This window comes from Cheilinus undulatus, linkage group 14 (genome assembly GCF_018320785.1).
Source record: "Cheilinus undulatus linkage group 14, ASM1832078v1, whole genome shotgun sequence".
Classification (NCBI taxonomy): Eukaryota; Metazoa; Chordata; class Actinopteri; order Labriformes; family Labridae; genus Cheilinus; species Cheilinus undulatus.
This window is the reverse complement of record NC_054878.1, coordinates 25192610-25217761: the sequence shown is the minus strand read 5'-3', so window position 1 is coordinate 25217761 and position 25152 is coordinate 25192610. Positions and strand designations below refer to the sequence as shown.

General features: G+C 38.8%; 2 protein-coding genes and 1 long non-coding RNA gene across 6 annotated transcripts in view; 2 read left to right on the top strand and 1 right to left on the bottom strand.

Annotated features, from left to right (window-relative positions):
- ptk2bb (protein tyrosine kinase 2 beta, b) overlaps positions 1-1161 on the top strand; it is a 31103-nt gene extending 29942 nt beyond the window's left edge. For all 4 annotated transcript variants that reach the window (XM_041805656.1, XM_041805658.1, XM_041805657.1 and 1 more), the window contains one exon: positions 249-1161. In XM_041805656.1, coding sequence (XP_041661590.1) covers positions 249-464 — 216 coding nt within the window. In that variant the 3' untranslated portion in view covers positions 465-1161. The remainder of the gene's footprint in view (positions 1-248) is intronic.
- A 3661-nt stretch (positions 1162-4822) lies between these two features.
- On the bottom strand, positions 4823-17282 carry chrna2b (cholinergic receptor, nicotinic, alpha 2b (neuronal)). The gene is made up of 6 exons (XM_041805437.1): positions 17045-17282; positions 12000-12151; positions 9419-9463; positions 9131-9240; positions 5944-7105; positions 4823-5125 (listed from the first exon to the last, which is right to left on the bottom strand). The coding sequence occupies exons 1-6, from the start codon at positions 17109-17111 to the stop codon at positions 5000-5002; spliced, it is 1662 nt and encodes a 553-aa protein (XP_041661371.1). The 5' UTR covers positions 17112-17282; the 3' UTR covers positions 4823-4999.
- On the top strand, positions 16792-23586 carry LOC121521440. The gene is made up of 3 exons (XR_005992852.1): positions 16792-16827; positions 20516-20649; positions 23458-23586. It is a non-coding gene; the product is annotated as an uncharacterized LOC121521440 (long non-coding RNA).
- The last annotated feature ends 1566 nt before the right edge of the window (positions 23587-25152 follow it).

Sequence of the window (25152 nt, the reverse complement as noted above, 5' to 3'; positions counted from 1 at the left end):
AACACGATCAGCCGAGGTCAATAAAGTGCTTTTTGTTCAAAGTAACATTACCTTCTCACAGTGTTATAAAGATAAGTTTAATGTATCCATTCCAGAAACTGTTTTAATATCTCTACTTCACAATATTTCTAAGTTTAAGCTGCCTTTTTATAGCATATGATTTTGACTTTGCATGTGCTTTTCCTTCTACAATGTTCAAAGTGTCTTCAGTTAAATTCACCCCCTGTATTTGCTTGCTCTCCCCTCAGATTGAGGGTACACAGAAGCTGCTGAACAATGACATGGCAGAACTGATCAGCAAAATGCGTCTGGCCCAGCAGAATGCCATCACCTCTCTAAAGGAGGAGTGTAAGAAGCAGATGTTGGCAGCTGCTCACACTTTGGCCATGGACAGTAAGAACATGTTGGACGCTGTAGACCAGGCCAGAGTCAGGGCCAACCTCGCCAAGCCAGCAACCCTCTGAACTGTATACAAGTTTTCTTTCAGGTTACATGTCAAGTGTTTATCAGAGTTTGCCTTGTCTTGTCTTATCTTTCCTTGTGTGTTGGTCAGAAATGACACCTCTGCATGGTTGAGCATTTGTGTTTAAGTGGGCCTGTAGCTGTGTGCTAAAACTCAGTGGATAAAAGCTGATTTATATCTTTACAAAGGTAGAATGTATACTGAATTTATAACTGCCTATCAGTGTAATGGTTAAGAGGACAGACCAACACTTATTTTGACTTTTGAGTAATATTGGTTTAATTATCTGCCCAAGAATTGAACTGTTCTTGTAAATATATAATGATAAATTAAAATAGCTATTACATATTACTATGGAAAAAAAAACAGTTTAACACTTAACTCTTTTAGCAGTAGCTCATGTGAAATGTACAGGTGATAAACAAAAAACATTATCAAACACAACCATTCAAGTTTTTATGTACAAACAGTACTGATCTAAAATTTAAAGTTTCAAATTAGGAGTTTAAAATAAAATGAAATGGCTTGTGGATGATCAGTGTGCGTGAAGTACTTGAAAAAGCAAAGTTTTTTTCATTATGCCTGTCATCATTTAAAATGGTAAAACTAGCATGCAAGTGATGTAACATGAAAATAATGTTCATGATGTACATGACCATACCCTGTATTTTCATTGACCAAATCTCTTGTATTAAAAATGTTTTCTCTCACTGTTTTAAAAGGGGAAATAATTTTGTGTGTTAATTTAAACATATTTGATTTTTTTTAGAGATAATAAACAACCTATTAGGAACACCAGTACAATATTGTAACCTAATGGCAGAGGACAGCACTTTTTGCCCTCAAAATGACATTATTTGTAAGTACTTACTGATAGCTAAGTGAAATTATCCATTCTTTTCCTACAACTGACTGCGTCTTCAGTACAATAGACCATTACTGACTGTAACAGTGACACTGGCCACCAGTGTCAAATTAAAATTTCCATTAGTCAAATTAATCATTTTGTAAGTGCTGACTGAACATACAGAGACGTCTTTTCTTAAGGGAATTTATTACATAGTTTGATCATTCAAAAATAAATGCAATTATGGCAGCATGGCCACAGAAATAAATTTATAAAAACGGAAAGTCCTTCCAAACCAGCAGAAATGGCCTCAGAGTGTGCATTCAATACAGTTATAAAAGATCCAGAGTACAGCATGCCATTGACAAATAACAAACATAATAATGGGATGGAATGGAAATTTGGTAGATCATTGCCCCTGCAAAATTACTTCCTTTGACTGGTGATATTAATATTGAGCCTACAGGCATCATCCACAACATGCTCGCCTTCTACCAGTGTTGGGTAAGTCACTAAAAAAATAAAAGCATAAGCAGCCACATTAAGCTACATTTCTTGAAATTTAAGGTTAAATTTGACAGTACTAGCCGTAGTAAAGCTATCTATACTCAGACAAATGAGTTCAGTGAAAGTCCCAAGAAATAAAAAATTTGCCTGCTTCAAATTGAAAATAATAACAAAACGAGATGTAAACCTGCAGTCATGTGGAGCAGGTTAATTACCTCCGCCAAGGAGGTTATGTGATCGGGTGGGTTTGTTCATTTGTTTGTTCGTTTGTCAAAAAGTTATGGATGGATTTTCATGAAATTTTCATGAAATGGCAGAAATGGCATAAGGAAGAACTGATTAGATTTTGGGACTGATCTGGATCACCGTCTGGATCCAGGAATTTTTTCAAGGATTCTTTACTATTGGGAGGTAGGGCTAATGGTAGAGGTCTGCACTGTTACCATTTTACACCAGGAGATGACGGACATGAGTAACTTCAATCCCAGCAGCATGTTTTTGGTGTGTTTCTATTCAAAGTTTTGGAGTTTATAGAGTTTGAAAGATGCACGCCCAGTCGAGGAGACAAGTCGGAGCTCAACAGAGAGAAAGACAGCGAATTGTAGCGAGAATACTCACAATGCTGGGAGGAATAGAAAAATATTCACTCTGCCATGACTTTTAGTTGTCCGATGAGACCATGGGTGCTTCCGCCATGACAGTCCACACGTAGCAAAGCCAGTGCTTTGCCTCACTAAGTCTCCACCCCACCGGGAAGGGAGTAATCGGCGAATTAGATTTTGGGAGTGATACGGATCACTGTCTGGATCCAGGAATGTTTTTAAAGGATTCTTCGCTATTGGGAGATAGGGCTAATGGCGGGGGTCTGCGCTCTCTGAGGGCTTTTCTAGTTGGAAATTGGATTATGCGACTGAAGAAAGACCATAATGGCTCAATAGGAAAATAACTGAGGTAGACAAAACTGGTTTATTATTTGAATTTTTATTTAATAATACTTTCTTAATTAATTCACATACCATATCTCTCACTTCTCTCTTTTGCTAATCCTCTACACTTGTGGTTACTTGAAAAAGACTAGCCTTATTTGATTTAGAAAGATTAAAAAATAACGTATTCTACCGTTTCTACATTAAACAACCTTCAAAACGTAAAACTCCGAACAACTGAGATGCATGTGAATGCAGCGTAAAACAAATGCGTCACTGGTAGGCACCTGTTCTTACTGTTAACATGCGTTAACACCAAGCGCGGGTAAATTTATTCGCGCGGGTGAATTACATGTAAAACAATGTAAAGATGCAAGTTGACTCCTGTTTGCCTCGGGCGGTGCGAATCAAGCGAATACGCGGCGTGTGACGCATGAGTGAATCGTGCGAATTAAGCAATCGTTCGCTGTTGGTGTGAACGCACGGTTACAGTCTCAAACAACAACATACCAGTGTTTCACATTAGTGCGGGCTGGACCTTAAATACGATTAACTGATATTATTCACCACTGAAGGTAATGCAACAGCATATGCCTCCACACTGCCATTACTGCTTTAAATGCTACAACAGATGCAACTTAATTTAAGCCCTTTACCCAACACTGATACTGACGTAGCGCTTTTTAATCCCAAGTGTGCCTGAGAGAAACTGAAAAGTAGCATGCTAGCATACTTAGACTAGTATGCCAGCATGCTAGTAGTTTAACATTAGTATAACATGCCACATCTTGCACAAGTTAGCATGCTAACAAACAAAAATTGGTTAGCCCAGACATAATTTACACAAAACGCCTCATTAACTGTTCGTCTGCTGCTCCTATACGTCAACGTATCCGCCATATTGCCACAGGCAAGACGGCCTCATAAGCATATAGAAGTATATGAGGGAACTTTGGGTTCACTGAATAAAAGAAACACTAGCGTTTATATAAAGTGGATTTTAATGAGTCGTTTTTGTACTCAGTCGTCCATATTTATTTAACGAGGTCTGTAAAAACACTGCAACAAACAGTAAGCAGTGAATAAATACATTCACCAGCCACTTTGTTAGGTACACCTGGTCAATTGCTTGTTAACACAAATAGCTAATCAGCTAATCATAAGGCAACCACTCAGTGTATTTAGGCATGGAGACACTGTCAAGATGACTTGCTGAAGTTTAAACAGCAACAGAAACCCTAAATGTGACATGGTTGATGGTGCCAGACTGGCTGTTTTTAGTATTTCAGAAACTGCTGATCTACTGGTATTTTCATGTACAACCCTTTCTAGGGCTTAAAGAGATTTGTCCGAAAAAGGGAAAATATCCAGTGAGTGGCAGTTGTGTGGACGACAATGCCTTGTTGATGTCAGAGGAAAATGGGCAGACTGCTTCAAGACAATAGTAAGGTAACTCAAATAAGAAGTCTCTGAATGCACATGTCGAACCTTGAGGCAGATGGGCTACAGCAGCAGACAACGACACCTGGTGCCACTCCTGTCAGCTAAGAACAGGAACCTGAGGCTATAATTTGCACACCAAAATTGGACAATGTAAGATTAGAAAAACGCTGCCTGGTCTGATGAGTCTTGATTTCAGGCCCGTATGTCTTTCGTCTAAGTGGTTTTCATTATAGGTACTGACATGAATATGGATCATCAAGCCTAAAACAATTCTTTAAAATCAATTTAAGGTGATTGTTTATGCTTTTTTATTTTCAAACTCCAATGCTGTCTACTTGTAACATTGCAGACCTGCATCTAGTAATATGGCGGCAATGTTGACATATGGCCAGATAGGCAGTGTGGCATCCACCCATACTATGTCTATGTTAACAAGTATCAACCCCCAGCATATTGATGGGCTAATGTTAGCTGTCTTTTACAGTCTATAGGTCAAACACTACAAGTTACCTTAGAGGGCAGACTGAGAAAGCACACCTGGGACAGACACGGTGTAGCTTAGCACAAACATGACCCAATATGTTCAGACAGTTAAGAGTAAATTATCACAAACTGGCTGCTCTACAGAAAATCAACCTTGTGAATTTCATTTTACAGATGTGGAAAAAAGATTGAGTGATGTATAGATGACTTTATGAAGCATTACACAAACAATCACACATTCCCAGTCTGGAAGTACAGTTTAGCTACATTTTGAATGTCAAAATTCACTAACTAGAGGTGATAATGTCTTTTTTTTTCTCCTAACGATAGCTAGATCATGCCAGCTAGCCAAGGTGGTAGGAAGAGACCAATGGTCCCAAGCAGGCACACTATAATAAACATCCACAGGAAGATGCGGTCAATCACCATGGCGACATACTTCCAGTCCTCTTTCACCTGTGTGGAAGAAGGAGCAACAAAAGAGAGTTAAAGTCCACCTGGAAAATGTAAGATCAAGATTTCATTGTATTCTGTCCTCAAGCAACTCCTAAGGGAAATATTTAGCTTTTAAGCCCTTCACTGGCTATTTTCTAGTCTGCTTTTTGGTGCTGAACAGGTGATGTACACTGTGGTATTAGAACTTTTTAAACAGCAATGACAACTGCTGAAAAAGTTAAACAGCTGAACAGTGAACTAAATCATGTTGTAGAAAGTTTAAAAACAAGGCACTCTTAATGAGGCATATTTTATAATACACTAATTTAATATGTTGGTCGGACAAAACATTGAATTTAGAAGACATAATTTTGATCATTTTTAAGCTATTTCATGAAAATAACTGGAAAAACACAGTGGAGGAGCAGGTTAATGTATGAGGAAATGTAAGAAACTTATTGACAAGTAAAGTAAAGGTTTCTATTTCAGTTAAGGTGAGGCCCTTAGCTCATTAAACCATAAATCCTCCCGTGTTCCTTTAAATTTACAAGCTTGTGTAATGTAGAGGAGCACAGCCACTGGTGAGTCATTACACTGGCATTAAGAGACCAATTAAATCTTGTAATCGACCTAGCAGGAGTGATTGCTATGACTTCATATTTTAGCCAGTGCTGTAAAAAGATGTATTTTTGACACACATCACATTTACATGGTCACATAGATTTAAAGTTAACTAGGTACAATAAATCATTAGCCTTTGATATGTTACACTGATTTAATGAAATGCATCCCCTAACTGATACTGTGATAACAGTATTTAAAGGTGTTGAAATACTCACGCTGAAGTCTGCATCCTCAGCCCTCAGATGGTCTGCTATGTAGTGCACTCCCTCCAGAGCTCGTATCACGCTTGGTGAAAGCATGAAAGTTGAGTCTGATACAGCATTCTCTACTTTAGCTGGCCTCTGAGTAGGGTTGACCCTGGCCCCTGTTATCTGTCTGTTTGCCCCCTCCTGTCGGCTTAGGCTGTTCTGAGGGTTTTTCTGTTGAGGTGGAGGAGTTGACCCCGGAGGCCTGGGCGAAGGAGGTCTGAAGGAGAAATATGACGTCAGTGTTCCCAGCTCTAAATCCTCATAACTGCTTCTCTCAGTGTCCTCTGACATTGTCCCATCTCTTAACCAGTTCGCTGAGGTGCTGAGGCAGTTGCCTGATTTGTACCCAGCTATCCGACTTTGAAGCCGCCTCTCAGCCGCTGCTTCCTGCTGGAGCAGCAACAACCTGCGACGGCGGCCATCTGGCGCGGGCCGCCTCATGAATAGCCAGCGCGGGATCAGGTCCAGGAACACAGAGTGGACCCAGCGGGGCATCTTATGAGTGCTTGGAGAGCGATGGTGCACGTTGAGGACAAAAACAGTGATGACAATGGACAGAGTGACAAAAATCATAGTAAAGAGGAGATACTCGCCAATAAGCGGGATGACGAGGGATGTGGATGGGATGATTTCTGTGATGAGGAGGAGGAAGACAGTGAGGGACAGCAGCACAGAGATGCACAGAGTGATCTTCTCACCGCAGTCGGAGGGGAGATAAAAGACTAAAACAGTAAGGCAGGAGATCAATAAACATGGGATAATGAGGTTGATGGTGTAAAACAAGGGAAGCCTTCTGATGATGAAGAAGTAGGTGATATCTGGGTAGATCTCATGGCAGCAGTCATATTTCTTTGTATTGTACGTTCCCACAGCGTTGATGATAGCCCATTCACCGCTCTCCCAGTAGTTGTTCAGGTCCACAGTGTTCTCAATCCGCTCGAGGTCGATCTTAGCCTTGTCATACGTCCAGGAACCAAATTTCATTTTACAGTTCTGCTGATCGAAGGGGAAGAAGGTGACATCGATGCTGCAGGAGCTCTTGTAGATGGCAGGAGGGACCCAGCGAACTTTTCCAGTGTGGAAAAGATGAGCTTTGGTCATGTGGGTCACAGCAAACTCCCCATCAGCACTGGAAAACAAGCATGGACATCTAAGTGATGTCAAATAAACAATCAAATGCAAACACCTCTGCTTCTTAGTGAAATATTTTTTAACTAACTACACAGTTAGGAGGTATTATGATTTTCCAATAATCTTCTCCAGCCATCTCTCCTCCCTTCATCTCTTTAATGGTGATAATAGCTTCTGCTGAAAACCTAATCATGAATCTTTATCATTTCATCAGTCATCCTTTTTTTTAATCTCACAGATTGTGATAAAACTGGCTCGATGGAGCAGAACTGCATCAACTCCCTCAACCCAACCCTCTCTTGCTTAAGATTAATCTCCATGAGGTAAATTAAGAAGAGGGGAGAGGTGTCATAAAATTCATTACACAATATCTTTTGCCCATAATTAGGCTCAGTCCCATTTCCAAATTTTACCCTTACCCCTGTTTTTGAATGCCCTCTTGCCCTTTGAAACAGACTTCTGAGGGGTAGTGGTGAATCTTCCTCTAGGAAATGGGATGATCCTTCAAGTCCCTGCTTTGTTACCAGCTGTCAGTGACAGCATTTATGTAAACAGGGGTACATTTCTTGTACAAGCGTTGTTTTTGCTTAAAATCAAAAGGACCATAATATGTAGAAAAAAACTTAACATTGTGATATTGGATTGTTGCTGTCTTTTTTAAATTCGGTCAATAATTTGCTTGCTTGTGGGAAATTTCTAGGAGTGCACCTCTGAAAAATATTCTTTTGGGCCATGCAAGTTCAAGGTTCACTTTATTATCCCTGTGAAGGGCAATTGGTTTAACAGCCAGCAGTTAAACATACATCCAGACCAATCATAAGTATAGCATAAAAAACAATAAATAGAAGCTCAAGAGACATATTGCAATGCAACAATAAACATACATTGTAAGAAATAACAGAGCCATGCAAATTATCATCTAAAAAGCCAATGGCAGCATGGACAAATGAGTTTTTTTGCCTTCTTTTGTGCATGCTGAATCTGTGACTGGATGGTAGCAGCTTAAACTCTGAAATTAAAGGATGGCTGTGATCAGCCAGGATCAACTTGGCCTCTTTGAGGGTCCTAACCTTGTACAACTGAGTTAGGTCATAAAGGGTCAAACCTGAAATGTCACCATAGATTCTTAAACTGTTGCAATGCAGCTATAGCACTTCAACCTGCACCTAGAATCAGGACAGCCTACTCCTAGATGTGAATTTTAAAGGGATAGGAGCATTAATAAGGTATGGGGAAGGGGTGTAGTGGGATGGACCATTTGAGTCGCATATAATCAGTATGGGTATTAAGGTTGTCTAAATTCTCAAAAAAGGAACTTTTACAAACATACAGAGATCCACAGATATTGACTAAGCTTTAATTTTAGTTTGATCAAAGTCCAAGCAGCAGCTTTCCTCTGATGTAAAGTGTAGATTTAAATTGGAGCAGAAGTTGCGACCATGTCCACTAGATGGCATCATCTTCATATTGTAAGCCAATCTGTGATAAGCTGTGAGTTATAACCTACTTGTCATAGTCAGAGAGCAGCTGTAGCACTAAGTATTTGTCAAAGTTTGTGAAAAGCATCAATTTCAAACTGTCAATAAAATTTAAAGTAGTGTCAACAAGCTCCTGCAACCTTATAACTGCAGGACAGGTAAACAGTACACTGGACTTAATCATAGCTTCAAAGTGGATGCTCTGTGAGGTATAGCTGATTAGGTTTAAGAATCTGTTTTTTAATAGTACCTATATTCTACACAAGTTCTTCAGATGCCATTTTAACCATTTTCAATGTGAGTCTGCAACAAAAATTGATGTCAATTTTGGGATGAACAGACAGTTTTCCTTACCTGAATGGATAGTTAATAGTTGATAGTTTTGATCAGTTATTTTTTTATGACATTAAAGCATTTAAAGCACAAGGAATCAAATAATCAAAACAAATGTTGAATAAATTGACTTTGATAACACATATCAAAGCAGGCCTAATTTTTATGTTCCTCTGGTAGCTGTATAAATGATAAGTCTAATTTATACTCACTTGTTGTAAAGGACGATGTCTGGTACCCATATGAGCTCTGACGGCACTCTTATAGATGTTACATTGTCATAGTCAGACGGTCTCCAGCTTAGTTTGTAGTCATACCACTCCTTGGAAAAAATCGAAACAGAGAGACTGTCAAGTTTAGATTTATACCTTCACTTACTTGCCACATAAATAATGTAATTATTCATTAGTTTTAGTATTATAAAGGCAGGTTATCACACTACATCAGCAACAGATAGAATATATGAATAATAAATCTTTACCAAAGCAAAAGTGTCTGACCTGTTTAAGCCACACATTGGTTGTCATCATCTGGTTCTTCTCATCCTAGCAGACAGGAAGAGACGGACAGACAGACACTGAGTTCAAGATGTCAACTTTTTCTTCAGAGTGAGGGGGATAAATGCGAGCAGTTTTTGGAGTTTTGTCAAAGCAAACCCAAATATAGGTAGGAGCAACTTTACTCCAGTGCTATGATGAATGTGAAGTGTTCTGGTACTGTGACAGGGCGGAAGGTGCATCATTTCATTTTCCTGAGTTTGTTTTGCTACAGTACAGAAATGCCAAAACATACTTAAGAAAAATAAATTATGGATTTGAATATCAGGTGAGGAAGGTTTACATTGCACTACCTTTTTGGTAGAAGAGTAAAGAGGAAACTAGGATATTTATCTTGCTTGGTAAAGCTATGTGATGTTATTGTTCAAAGAAAAAAAACATATCTTTATGATGCATTCTTACTCGGGTTTTGTTCATTTTGGATGCATCAGCTTTGACACAGCTTATTTCTTAAATGCAGGGAAAAATGGAGATTAAATATATATAGTACAGTGCAGAACTTTAAGGCATCTTTGGGGCAAAAATCTAGGCTGAAGTAACATGTAGTTATGGCAAATAAGCCAGCCCGAGGGCATCATCTGGCAGGAAGGATGATTGACACAACCCAGGTGGTGCTCTGGATGTCCTTGCATTTTACCAGGGGTATGGGAGGATAATCTGTTGAAAAAATAATAGAGGTGGAGTAAAGGATGGATGTGGCAAGTAACATGGCCTAGGGCCCCCTGTCTCTGGACATATTACCAGGGGTGAAAAGGCCCGAACAGGAGAGATGCCATCAGACTTGACCTTGGCTGCCATGTGTGTTGACATGAGTCGAGCTTGACTTCCTGCCTCAGGTTGTGGCACATCGGGCCCTGTGATGCATCCTTAGCACCTTAAACATGTGCACATACTGTATATATATTTGTATATATATTTTTTCCAATAATAGTCCTTACAGCTGCACTTGAATAAAAGCCACTGAATGTCCATTATTGTTCTCTAAAAGCCTTAAATGTTGTTATCATTACTTTCATGCTATATGGCCTTGCTTTTTTGGCCTGATAAAACATGCACAGCTTAAAAATGCATACAGCAAATGTCATGTAACCTTGCAAAGCAGATGGATACGTCTGCTGCCGTGTTTCTCACCGGCAAATCCATCTTGCAAAGCTCCCGTCTGAACCGTTTGGGCCCGGTTAAAAAAGTGACATGACCAATCAGCATCAAGGGGCAGTACTTTCAGGCACGGCAGAGTCATGAAATAAGCAGGCAGCAACAAGAGGTACAGAATATGGCGGAAGACATTAGCGTGGATGCTGCTAAAGCATAAGTTTTATCAGAAATTTACGACATTTCTTCATTAAAATAAGAACAAAGAACAGCATTGAGTTGTTTGCTTTTTAAAAACAACAAAAATCGAGAGCTGGCATGTCTACAGTTGCCATGGCTTGTGTTTTGCAGTTCTCTATGGAGTTTAGTCCTTGGTAGCGGCTATGTCATGTTTTGTTGCTCTGACTGGCCCATAAAGATGTGACAGACAGAACGTTCATCCAATTACCCTCCAAGTTTTGTTTTTTTCAAAGTCTCTGCCCTTTCACAAACGATGTGTATGGGTGGTTTACCAGATGGATGTGTAAAGCAAATCCATCTGGTGTGCCAGGTTAAATGTCATGAATCTTTTCAGTATAATCTACTTTTCTTACGTTACATCCTTCTAACACCATGCTTTTATTGCTTATCGTTGTATGTTAGACTTAGGATATCTTTGATTTTGATATCCTAAGTCAGATCATTTTTACCGTTCAGGCCACTGTTTTAGAGTGAAAAGAAGAACTGATTTTAGAGAAAAACAGTTATTTTTCAGGACTTGTACACGAAAGCTCCAGATGGGACTATTGGACCTACATATAAGGTTGTCAAAATATTTAAACATTGACATTGTGTGTTTTATAGAGTATAATAACTATTATTTAATGATCTATAATATCCAAATGTACCAAAGGTTTAAAAAGGTTACTCATCTTCAGTCAGATTTTCAACCAGAAGTATTGTGCTTCAAAGTGAGAGCACTGTCTAAACTGCAAAAGTACCAATTCGTTATTCGTTCCCAAGTATTTGCAATTTACTGTGCAAGAGTTTGTATGCATTTATGATCATCAAAAAACTTAAGTTACCCAGATTTTGATGCCAAGGATGTGTGTTTTTCTTGCCATGGTATCAAAAAAAGGTGTCAGTGTCATGTATCAGTTGCTTTTATTAGAATAATATCAGGGTTTAAAGATAAAGTAAATAGGTAACCCTACTTGCAGGTTACTGATACATTTATCAAAAATGCCATCATCATCATTATTATGATCAATCTTTACGCTTTACAAAGAGGGAAGGCTTATGTAAAGATCACTCTTTATAAAGATGGAACATCATTTCAACATCAGCACATCATTAAACAAATATATGCCTGTAGATCCACAAGTATTTAAGCCTTTTTGCAGTACAGGAATTGAACAAGTATGCTGTAAACAGCTGATGCAGAATGACTCACCACATCAATAAGCTGTGCTATGGACAGTCCAAACTTGACGATGACCACATCTGAGATGTTTGGCACAGGTCTGGACCATTTATTGTAACCAGCAAACAGGTTCTTGAAGAGGTCATCCTCAGCGTGTGAGTGGGTCTTATCCTGACAAAGACCTGTAAAGATAATATTTCTTCTTATTGAAAGACAACCTGCTCTCTATTAACTTTTAAAACATTTACAGAGGAAACATACAATGAGGGAAATGGAATTTCTAACGTGGTCACATTTATTCAGTATTGAACAAATTAAACTCCAGATTCTATTAAATCCAATTCCTGTCTTTTTCTTAATTTGAATATGCAGTCAAAAGATCCATTAAATTATTGCTCTGAACGATCCTTTGTAGAGCTTATACAGTTTTTACATTAAAAATAAGTCAATCCATTTGTCATTAAACTAAAGAAAGTCTTTTTTTTTTTACTTTTTATGTTCCCACCTCAAGGACAGTTGGACAGTTTCACCTGTTTAAGAGTTCTCAGAAGCTAATAAAGGAAATTTAAGAGTTACATCAAAAGGGAGCATTAAGTTAGTATTATGAAGGAGAAGAGGAGTATATTGCACCCTCGCACTGTTTTCACATCCCTGTTCCCTACAAAGTCTCCTCTAATCCACACTTAAACTGTTGTAAATCATCCTGGCATGATGTTGTGCAGCTTTCAGCAGTGAGAGTTACTGTTTTATCACGTTTCAGCACACAAGCCCTCTCTACACATCTAAGACTTGTCTGTGTTAAGTCTTATTGACTTTTCCATGTCTTTGCAACTCTTCTGATCTCTTGATGTGAGCTCCCAGAGTGGGTCGTCTGTTAAAATCTCCCAAGGTGAGCAGGGTGAGGCAGACCAAGGAGGCATGTCTCCTCTTTCCACAGCAACATTTCACCATGTAACTCTGAAGTCTTATTTTACAAGAATACTTGGTTTCACATTAATTCTTGTTTGATCTAATCTATTTTGATTACGCAGTCTAGACAGATTTGCATACATGCTAAGGCTCTCACTGTGTTATTATTCAGCTGAATGAAAAGCAAGGAAATTGACAGGGATCCTGTCCCTTAAGGATTACCGCTTCTACCTTCATCAATGTAGTCAGAGTCAATTACACACATCATTACTTGCTTGTGTTAAGTAGAGGTGAGTTAATTTCTCACCAGTGAAGGGTGTTCATTGTCGAGCTGTCTATCACTCTGTTACAACTGAAGCATAAAACAATTAAACTGTTTTTATATGAGCAGAGTGTGAACATAGGTTGTTTTCTGCACAGCATATGAATGAAATCTAGTTTTTTAAAAGCTACTCTAACTTTCAGGGTTTAAAGATGAGACAACCATATACCACCAATATTTTACTTTCATAATTTTGATATGGTTCCTTTACATTTCTAAACAAAACATTTAAGACCTAGATCTGCTCTGAGACGAACACCTAAACTTTAACAAAAAAGTGTCTATTGGTTAACAAGTTACATACTTATGTATTGGTTTGATGGTCATCTGTGAGAGACAAAGACAGTCTTTACAGTATTGTTAAGGTCTGCTCTAAAATAATTGGGGGAGAGACAGATGGTCCAAAAAAAGCTACAAGAATACTTTCCAAACATGACCTCACCCTATCATCTAGTTTTACTTTAATGCCCTGCAAAAATTGAATTGCACTTTGGTTAAAAATAAGATGTTTGAATCTGAGAGGTTGTACAGCTGATTTGACGTTTGAGTTAGCAACTAACTAGCTTTGCATCATTTAGCTTAGCTTAGCATAGAGATAGGATACTGAAGAAAACTGTGTGCCTGGATTTCAAAATGCAACATTTTACCCCCCAAAAATCAGAAGCTGATCATTTTTTCCCTCTGTTTGTTCTTTTTTAAAAATGTGTTTGACAGCTGGTCCACACTGAAACTAGGGGTGGGAATCATGAGTGGCCCCAAGATATGTTATTATCACGATACTTAGGTCATGATTCGATATTATTGCGATTTTAAACATTTTGCAATACAGTGAATATTGTGATACCATATATTGCGATCTATACCATTTTTCAACTGTTTAATTTATCACTAAAAGTGCAGTGCATGCACACAATTGAGTTCTGATTATGTTTTTGCTTTTGTGAGAGGAACAGATGACAGTATAGTCACTACATGGACATGAAAAACCTTTTTTAATTGTGTTGTTGAGCTGTGTTAGAATTGCAATTTGTCTAGGAGTAGAGATGTGCAGGTCACAGTAATGCAATAGAAATCAACAGTAGTCACTGTAGGAATTATGTGTGCTTCAGCTGTCGTAATGATATTGAGTATTTTATGTAATTTAAAGTAAAAAGACAGCATTAAATACTGCTGAGATATATATATATATCCTGACAGTTTTTGGATTTGAAACTAGCAGCTGTATCAGGCAACACTGGTAGTAGTGGTACATGCCATTATCATCCACTCCCCTTGTTGTTTGATGGTGTAAGGGTGTGATGCAACTCAATGAACCATGTTTGCAACAAGGATCTGAAAACGAGACCTCGGACCATCTGCACCTGGCAGCCGTAATGGTCTCTTACCCAAGGCCACATCAATACCCTTCCTTGGGTGAATTGCAGTTCTGACACCCGCATTGACAAGTATTTACAACCTGTAGCTGAAGTGGAGGATAACCAGGCAGGGAACTAATTGTTTCATGGAGCTAACCTGAGGGACACAGTCCATGCAAATCTGTTTAAATGATTTATTGCAAATGCTAATTAGTTGGCTTGAGGGTCCTTCAACAAAGAGGATGGACTTACTTTGATGTTACATGTCTATGTTACACAGCTATCTTAAAAATGTAGTCTCTTGATATGTCATTATGCAAGTTATTTTAGAATCAATAAGGAGGCATTCAGAGTGGTTAATTGTATGAATTCAGAGCTAATTTACCCAAGGCACACTTGGGCTCATCCCCTGCCATCATGCACTAATTTCATTCTGGCAAACAAGCAGGCACCAGAGACGTCTTATCCGTTCTCCTGACAGCCAGGGTGGTGCATGTTCATCTGGCCATGCACCTGGGAAGTACCAGATGTGGAGCTTGAAAAAAAAGGCTCTTGGGTGCCATAGATCAAAGCTTCCTGCCAGCAGAGACTCAAAATGAGATGACACCTCCAACAGCCAGCACGCTGGGCCGTGGATGTTGGACTGTGGCCAAGCCCCTTGGCGAGGTGTATGAAACACTGACCAGTTTGGATGATCGAGTCAGCAGCTTCTCGGGCCAGAGGCCCTTTTGTGAAATTGGGCTGTCGAATACTGAAGAGTTAAAAGTTCACTTAGAAGAATCAACATGCGACAATTTTGCACGAGTGGACTAAAATTGCAGTGAAGTTAGCAATCTGGACCTTGTCAGTGTTATAATGAGAAGCAGGTTGGCAACAGATCAAGCACTTTAACAGCTGATTGCTGAAGCGTGTCAAGATAGAGGAAGGGGACACACGAGCTTCTTTGATATCATAGCACACGTATGTCACAGGAAGACATTTCACCAAGTCTGTGCACACAATCCTTGTTGTATTTTAAAGAAGCAAAAACTCATATAGAAACCTGCTCACATAGTAGCTTCAAACTAATACCACAGTTAAACCTAAACTAAAATATTATCTTAGATATTGCTTCCTCTAATGTCTTCAGTATGGACTTACCCCCTTGAATAAGTGCCTGATACATTATGTGTAGTTGATATTTCCAGGGATAAAAAGCAAAAAATAAATAAATAAATAAATAAATGTACATGGTGCAGACATACTATGATACAAATTTTAAACAAACATAATAAGGGACATCAAAAGACTAAATTAATCACACTCAATCTCAGGATTTCAGTTACTTGCAATTAATCACGCCCTTCATATTGCATTTTAAAATTCCACTATTTCACATTTAAACTTGCTCTCATGTCATTTGGGGTTTTTCTATTATTTTAAACTATGACTAATTGACTTCCTGTTTGTTTACAGACCTGATTTTATAGGTAGATCTAGATTATGACATGAACTTAACCACAGCAAAAATAACTTTCTATAGATTGAAAAGGAAATAAGGAAGCAGAAAAAAATGTAAATGTTTAATAACACAAGGTTCAGATGACTTTTTAATTTGTCTGCTGAGCTGCCTGTGAATTTTTAAAGTGAAATGATACAGTGGCTGCAGGGAGAAGCTGTAGTGGCTTAACCAAAGTGTGTTGAAATGGACAATAAATCATGCGATTAATCAGGATTAAAAACAATTAGTGCACTTATCGTTGATCGTTGTTAATCATGACTTATTTTGACAGCCCTAATCACAAAATATAATTTTTGTTAATTGTTTATTTAAAGAAGATAAAACAGTGTCCATAAGTATTCAGTCAAAGGAACTGAGTATTTTGGTGTCTTTTTTATTTTTATTTATTTATTTATTTATTTATTTTACAGTGATATGGAAAAATCCCTTTTTTGTGTGCACTGTGAATTGCACTGTTTCTTTATGAAAATTTCTGTGCCTTTATAGTTGAATTTCATTTTTTTGTCATTTTATTCATATACTGGAGAACTTTAAAATTGGTGGTCTCTAAGCTTGTGTCAGTGAAATATTATAGCACCAGAGTTTGTTTAGCCGTTTTTGTTTCCAAAGTGAGAAATTAGTAAAAAACAAAAAACAAAAAAAAAAAAAAAAAGAAAGGAAGTTACGTATCTTATTTGTTAGCTTTTAGCAAATAATGAAGGCGACGATTTAGCAATTATCTGAGAAATGCATTGTGGGAGGTGTTTTCTGCACGTGCTGAGAGATTGAAAGGTAAGCTCACCTTTTTCCAGTTTAAAACCACATAACCTTATAATAATGCAAATATAATCACTTTAACAGCTTAGAAGCTCTATTAATGTCAGGGTTTGTGTGTTTTGTGACAAATTGTAGGCATAAACATGAAGTTTTCCTTCACGTGTTGTCGTGTAGCTTTCAGCCCGTTGTCAGTAGCGTCTCAGCCACCGGTAAATTAAAAGTGAACTCTTACCTGAACGACACAAGAGCAGAAAACAGAGAGCAGCCGTCCTCACAGAGAACAGGTGGTTTTGTTCCATTTTTCCCTCTGCTTGTACAGACTCCAACTTTACCGGAGAGCACGGAGGCGTTTCCGCACGCTGCCAAATCGTTACCTCGAAACCGTGATGTGCGAGCAAAGTCTGTCATCTTCGCAGCTGGGAGGCATATCAGGAAAACTTCAGCACCACTGTTACTACAGCTCGGTTTATGTGAGTGGGCGGGGAGTAAGTATGACGATATTCTGGCTCGGTAACTTTACTGTCTTTCCCCTCCAGCTCAGCATCAGTAGATGAGCCTCTCCGCGCGCTCAGCCGGTGAGCTGTCCATCACCCGGTGCTGAATCAGAGAGCAGTTTGAAACAGTACCATACTAATGAAAATGAGCCGTTTTGGAAGAAAAAAAATTAACTACTGAACTAAAGAAGTCTGAGTAGGAGGGTTATCCAAAAATACCCCGTTTTACGCACGATGCAATAAATTTACGCACAACTGGTTACTTAATACACGACTTTCATATCCATATTGGCTTTAAAGTAATTCCCTTTTCCAAGATTAAGACCATTGTTAGTGGCCATTCTAGTCTGTTTGATCCGCAAAGCAGCATCATCTACTTTGAGCAGCCAGTATACGTCTGAATACCTCGCATCTTTCATCTGCTACCTTTTACAGTACCTCCTCCTTTCTGTCTCCTGCTCCCTCTTTCACAGAGAGAGAGAGAGAGAGAGAGAGAGAGAGTCACATACACAGCCAGCATTCTCAGCAAAAATGCATGCATATAGTTCTTGAGAAGTAACTGATTAGATCACATTTGATCCAAAATTTTAAGAGCTGACCTGACTTTTTTGTTTTTTCCCTTCTGAAATATAGGATGTGTTAAAAGTGGCATCTTCTTCTGAGCAAATGACCATGGCATATTTCAAGTGGGAACAGCTAGAGGGCAGACGAGGTGAATTATTTTGCTCAGAGAAGTTTAACTAACATTTAGATAGCCTATTTGTATCAGTAGAGATTATTAAGGTATGGTGATATAGTGAAGGGGCAAAAAACAACATTAAAAAACTTCATTAATGTAAAATGATACATGTCAGAACACTTAATTGCCTTTTGCTGCTTTTTTACATGATAAAAATACTTATCATACATTGCACAGTTTAATATCATTACGTGTTATATGATTTCCATTAGAGCAGCATTTACCCAAATTTGGCCCAATTTGAGACCTGATAAGGCCCCTTGTGCAACCATGACATGAGGCTCAGATATTTACCTCGTATTTATCATATAATTGTTTCATAAGGAAGGGATTTCAGTGCAAATGCTTAGCTTCCAAATACATAATGATTATTTGGGAAGTGTTGTGGGGTTTTGTTTCAATCAGTTATCTGCAACGACCCTTAAATTTTATTTTTTAATGTTCATCTCTGGAAACATACATTGTGGCACAGCAAACTCTTCCCAAGTAGTATTAATGTCTCCAAAGACACTGATCAGAAGTAATCGGCGTAGTAGAATATTCAAGTGTCACCAGTTAATCCAACACCACTTAAACCGTCACACTGGCTCCATGCATCAGGCAAAATAAATGATCAAAAGGTGACATGAGTTAAAAGTTCTTGCTGTTTTTTTGTTACTTCTGAGACTTCTAACAGTCACATGTAACCAGGTATTTTATGATTATTTCAGATGCTATTTATTATTTTTTCTAAGCCTGCCACACACAAAGATTTTTTTAAATCTTAACCATTTTTTTCAATGTGAGAGACCCCACACATGGAGACAAATAATCGCTGATTTAACTGTTTTGTTCGTTTAGGGTATAGAACGAGAACCAACTCAGCACACCACACAGTAACATATTCTGTTCACTGACTACCAGAATCTCAGCCTGGTCTCATCTAAATGCCAAATCTCGCATGGTCAAACGTGACTTTAGAGTGAAGAAGCTACTGTGGATAGCTGTTAGCTTCGTGCTAAGTCCATTGTGGTTAAGTCTGGCTCCTCTCCTTTGTCAGTTTGTCTCTTGTATGTTTTACAGTTCATGCTATTTAACACTTGGGTTGCAACAAATCATCAAGTTGCTCCTCCATTTTTGACGCTCATCCAACTTTATGCTTCCTGTTTACTGTTGTTGCCATGGCTGTGTTTTTGTTGTACTTCCTCCTTAAGCCAGCTTGCTTGCTGTTTGGCTATTGATCTGTTTGATGCTCTTGTCTGCTGGGCTGTCCTCAGTGCTCATCTCACAAAACGGGATTTCTGGTCATAAATATTTAATTGTTTAATATGTACATTCTAGGGTCAGAGCGCCTCTGATCAGGTTGGAGAGGGAAAATTTTGATTATAACACACCACACACCATGGCATAGTCTGGCAAGATAATCTTTAGAGCCATCCGATAATCAGGCCTTTGCTGACTTTGGTCAGAAGGAGGGATTCAACCTGACAACTGGAGAGATTATCATGTAGTGTGGGGCCTGTTTACATTTGTAGGATTTTAGTTAATGAAAATGACGTCTTGCAGCCCACCTACAGTACTTCTGGGGCCCACCAGTGAGCCACAGCCAACACTTTGGGAAGCACTGCATTAGAGTATCAAAGAAATGCTAAATATTTTGATATGAATTTGTTATGTTCATGAGTTTTCTGGCACAATAAGCTTTTAGACCACTGAATGTAAAAAGTTTGCACTTTATGGCCTTTTTGGGAGTAAATTGAAATAACAGTGATTGAAAAGTAATAACCTAAGGATTGAGAAGGCTGTAGTGAGCAGTTTTCACAACTTTCTTATATTTCTAGGTCACGAAACTTTGGGGGAAAAAAAACAGCAAACTGATCAACAAAAACATTTTTCACAGCAGTCCACATTCTTATAGTGTGTTTATTTCTTCCTAGTCACAGGAATTGTTCTGTAGTTTACACATTGTCTCTTCCCCTACAGTCATTTTATTGTTTTTAATAAAAGTTTGCTCCTTTAAAACTTAAAACAGTCCTGTTGAAGTTCTTTTTATTCTGTACAAAAGAAAGTCTTCAGTGAAAACAGCATTTATCCACAGCCTATCCTGGCCTCCATCCTCACCTCAGAACCAGATGGTCGATACAGGGCTCTTCTGGAGAGGACTAGCAGAGTCATTATGTTTGCTCTCTAAAGGCCCATCCAGTTGATCTATAAACTCTCCGCTTGGCTTAGATCTGCACCACAAACTTTTTCCATGTTTGACCTCACCATTCCTGAAATAATGCCTGGAAAAATGATGTTTTGTGGGTTACTGGGTCATTACTGCGTCGGAAGGAACCTACTCTTTTCATAGCAATACTATTTATTGGTGTATTAATCATCTTTCACATCTTGGACAGCCCTGTAACTGAGCTAACTCCATCAAGTTTGGCAAAGATTTGTGAACTGTGTGCAAAGTCTCTTAGCGTTGTATTTTTGCAATGTCTTTTAGCTGCTTTTTGAACGCTGCATGCAGAACCTGCGATGAGACCTCTAGCCTGTTGGCGATGTCTGCTGCAGCACGGAGCATGTCTTCAAAGGCCAAGGACTCTTCTCGGATTCTGCTCCAGATAATGAACAATCCAGGTCAGTCCAGGTGGAGTGAGGGGCAGAAGGGAACCAAGGCACATGTGGAAAGAAACATAAGCCAGTGAAAGAGGAGATGACAGCCTTAATCTCATTGTAAGGATGTGGGAGTTAGGAAGGGGGTTGGGACATATGGTTTCCATTAAAGCTGCTTATATAATGGAAAAGATTGTGTCAAGTAGAGGGAAGAATTGCACAACATGCAAAAAAATATAAACATTAAATCATAATGGACAAAACAAAAGGGACATTTTACAAATATATTTGTTTAGGGGATTTTGTTGCTGATTGCTCCAAGTGATTACTACACATTTGTTTGTACAATGAGAGCTAAATGTAAACCTTGAAACCAACCCAGACTTCTAATGAGAGACACAGTACAGTAGGCTTATATATTTGCTCAACATCTTTTGATTGACATGTGTATTGTGAAACAGCTGTCTTTGCCCAAGCTACAAATCTTCCCATGTCTGTTTATATTTGAGCAATGACTTCACTCATAATTGTACTTAAAAGATTTTTCTTTCTTTCTTTCTTGCTTTCTTTCTTTAACAGACATAAAAAAAACATTTAAAACAACTTAAAAAAAACAACGTTTGGGTTCAGCAGGCTTACTTTGGGTCTAACCCGGTTTTTAGTACTATCAAAGCTGATTTTCCATCATGCTGGCCATCTTACCAAGTTATGTTCCAGTTAAGACTTCAACCCATGCTAAAGCAACAGCCAATCAGTCTTCTTAAGATCTTTGCCTTTTTCTGATGATTTGATAGCTGAAAGGTATCTTATGTCCTTTTTACTGATACTGCCCTATAAAAGGAAGTGGTTGAAGCATTATAGCCATTTTAACCTTTTATGTATAATAGATAGATAGAATGGTTTGTTTTGGCTTGTTTTCCTTTGTTCCAAATATGTTTGGCACAGTTTGGTTGCAGTTAAAAGTCATCCTTTTCACTAACACATTAGTGTAATGGGACACAAGGATATACTCATGCCGTAATGAAGGAGCAGAAATATTAAATGATGCAGTGTCTACATCACACTGAGACTTTAAGAGGGCTGTCCTTCCTACATTCATCAGCTGCAGCCATTGGGTGATACTACGCTGAACTTACACCTCAGTCTAAGTCTCTTTAAGATCAGCTACATCAGACTTTTTCCATATGCAATCGATTATATGATGCAACATCACTATTTTTTGTAAATAGGCTCATGGCTGGATCTTGCTTCACATATCAAGGTTACAGCCACAGAAGTGTCACTTTTAAGTGCCAGCAGGTTGTAAAACACTGGTGTTTAGTAAGGCCGGGTAACTCTAGATGGGGAGTGATGCAGGCTGCAGGCATCTTTGAGCTGCTATTCAATGTTACGATGTCATTTAGCAGACACTTTTATCCAAAGTGACTTACATCTGGGACATCCTGGCATTAAGGATCTTGCCCAAGGGCCCACACTGGACAGTTGTGGTCTGACTGGGAGTTGAACCACCAATCTCCCATACCACAGTCAATAATCTAAACCACTGAGCTATCCAGCCGCATATTCCGCTATTCTTGATCAGAAATGTCCTGAAGAAGTGTTCCACTCAAGACAGCAGTTGCTCTCATGGGCATGGGCTCACAGTTTGTACACCTGCACCATCAGTTAGGTGTATTTGATGGGTCCTGATGGATCTCTCCTGCTGACCCTACTTGAGTATCTCTCCTCTCTTTCTGCTGAGGTTCCATCGGTAGAAGTTCTTCTCTGTTCTCTGGCTCATATAAGTACCCCCTCATATCCACAGTAAATGGTACATCATCATCACTCGGTTCAAAATTGATGATTTTAATGTGGTTTTAGCGCTGTTAATTGTTGTTTCCTCTGACCCAAACAGCTGTTCAGACACGCTGAGGCAGAAGAGAATTTACCTGGTAGCTGAAGCTTGCATTAAAAAGTAGTGGCAAACACAGAGTCTTTTTGGACGACTAGTGAAATTCTTAGAAAAATTTGATATAGCATACAACTAAGCCAGCATTGTTTTAGGCCATTTTTACCTTAAACTTGCTAAATTATGCGGAGCTGCTGTACCTGTATGCTATGCTGTATAGCTCAGCAAACACTGAAGTGGGCAAGTCTGTCACCAATTTCCAATGTGTATGGAGGATGAAGAAAGTTTCAAGCAAGCCTGTCATATTTAAGAGGCAACACTTACTGAAATCACTGGAAGCTTATGGTACTACAGTCACCAAGTACATTATACAACCCAACTTAAAAAAATACCAAAATCTCCCTTAAGGCTCAGTGAAGCCAGATAAAAAAGGATTTCCTTGTTTCCTTAGTTGACTGATAGACACAATTAAGTCCATTTTTACCCATTTGAAACTGGGCCCATTTACCCATTTGAATCATCAAATGTTTGTGAAAAAAGAATTTGTTTGACTCACTTTTGCATCCCATTGAGAGCTTTGGACTCTTCTCCCTCCAACTGCTTTTCTAGATCTTCTTCAGCCTTCTCAACCACCTCATGGCAGCTTTTCTGGTCTTCCTGTATGCCGATGATATTTTCCTTTATCACATCTTCATAGCTCTGCTCTCCCAGCTCTGCCCCAACAAATTGCACCAGGTTCTCCATCACTGCCTTGTTCCCATGCTGGATGGCCTGCAGATATTCCAGCTCCTCTTTTTGGGCCTTCAGCCTTCGAACTACAGCAGGATCAGTATTAAAGAACACAGAGCATTTGTCTGGTTGAGGCTCAAAGTGCAGCATAGGTGAGGGTGAAGGTGAGAAAGCGGCTGATGTGATCCAGTCTGGGTTGTTTGTCATTCTCACAGGCTCATCTCCAGCTACATGTGACGTGTGGTTGATGGTTGTTAGTTCAGAGACGTCGAAGCCCGAACCCCACTCTCCACTTTGGCAGAGCATGGGGGTTGCCATAGAAACCCAGGCCAGGATGAAGGGCATCCAATAACGTCCCATGGTAACCTGGAGGAAGTGGAGGTGAGTAATTGTGAAAAACTTCAGATAATATAATCAACAGGTGAGTAAAGGCCTGGTCAGACCAAAGATTTGCGACAAGATGAGTTGAAACTTGCAGCTGCTTGCAACATTCCACTCTGCAACGCTCTGAACACCTCCCAGTTCACACTGCTGTGATTGAAGGAGACGACGCATAAACCTGTCCCTTCAAGAGGGACGGCACTGCATATTCACTGTGTTTGTGTTTTTGGCTTCACGATCACGCCTTTATATCATATAAAACTGTATAAAACGTATAAAACCATCTCGAATCTTTGGTCTGAACTGGGCTTAAGACTAGCCTGACATTCTGGCGGTATTTTACAGAGAGTTTGATCAAAAGATGTAGACAACGCTTGTGACTTTACAGTAAAAATAATGCCACAAAAGCAAGGGGTGCAAAAAGCTTGGCATACAGATTGGAAACAGGGAAAGTTTTAGCCTGGCTCCCTTCAAAAGTAAAAGCTGCCTTCCAGCTCCTCTGCAACGCAGCAACATTAAACAGTTCTCAAACAAGAGAAAGTCTGACACAAAAGTCAGTAAGTAAGATTTATTGGTATGCAGAATTTGTGGCAAATGTAACTGTAGCTTGATATTCAAAAGACAGATATGACTCTTAGTCATCTTACTCAACTTAAACAAAAAGAAAACTCTGTTGACCAGTGCTTTTAGCTAACTATTAAGGCACTGGTTTTGCTCATCTGTGGGTCATATTTTCATTTCTGCTCAGACTACACACTGATCTTATAAACTATTTTTAAAAAATGTGACATCTTTACCTAACAGAACTATTCAGTGTTACTCAGAGAATGATACTGGACTTGAGGGGTAGGGTTAGCTATCTCGTCCTGCCTCATTCTGTATGTTCTCTTTTGACAATATTCATCAACAGTATGTTGTAAAAAGACCCATGAATAATCTTTAAAAAAAGAAAAAACTAATAGAAAGTATGGACATCGCAGCCTTCAAAAATGTATTCACTTAATATCAGTAGAGGCACCTTGTGCATAAGTCACAATAATGAGATTGAAAAAAAAAAAAATTTTAAAAACATCTTTCCACAAGTTTAATATCTCTGCAGAAATTTGCCTCCCAGAGTGAAAAATAAGTCAAAACTTTCATTAGTCCACCATCACCTTTAAAATCAAAGCACTCTCAGTCATCATCAAGGATGAACACTTTAATTTAAACACGATTCAGCTGTGACAACCACAGGCTGATTGTAATGCATATAAGCACAGCTAAAAGCCTCATCTGAAGGCATCCTGTGGCGTCTCTCTCTGCTTTATTTGAATCAAACAGACCATTTAAAGAGTATTTTTGATCAAAGAAAGCTGCTCTGGTGCCCTTAAAGGCTAAATCACATAATGGGAGCCTATACCTGTCTCATGACCTTTAGACATTTATTGTACACCTCTCTCCGCCGTCATTGTCTGCGTCAGCTTTACCTTTTAGCTAAAATAAATGGATTCCATTTAATCTTTAATATTGTTGTAAATCAAACTGTGACA

Excerpts from the sequence above, each read along its gene's own strand:
- chrna2b (XM_041805437.1), bottom strand. The coding sequence starts at position 17,111 with ATGGAACAAAACCACCTGTTCTCTGTGAGGACGGCTGCTCTCTGTTTT. Across the intron at positions 9,464-11,999 it reads TAGCACAGCTTATTGATGTG|GATGAGAAGAACCAGATGAT; the intron begins GTGAGTCATTCT and ends CCTGTCTGCTAG. Across the intron at positions 5,126-5,943 it reads CTGAGGATGCAGACTTCAGC|GTGAAAGAGGACTGGAAGTA; the intron begins GTGAGTATTTCA and ends TCTTCCACACAG.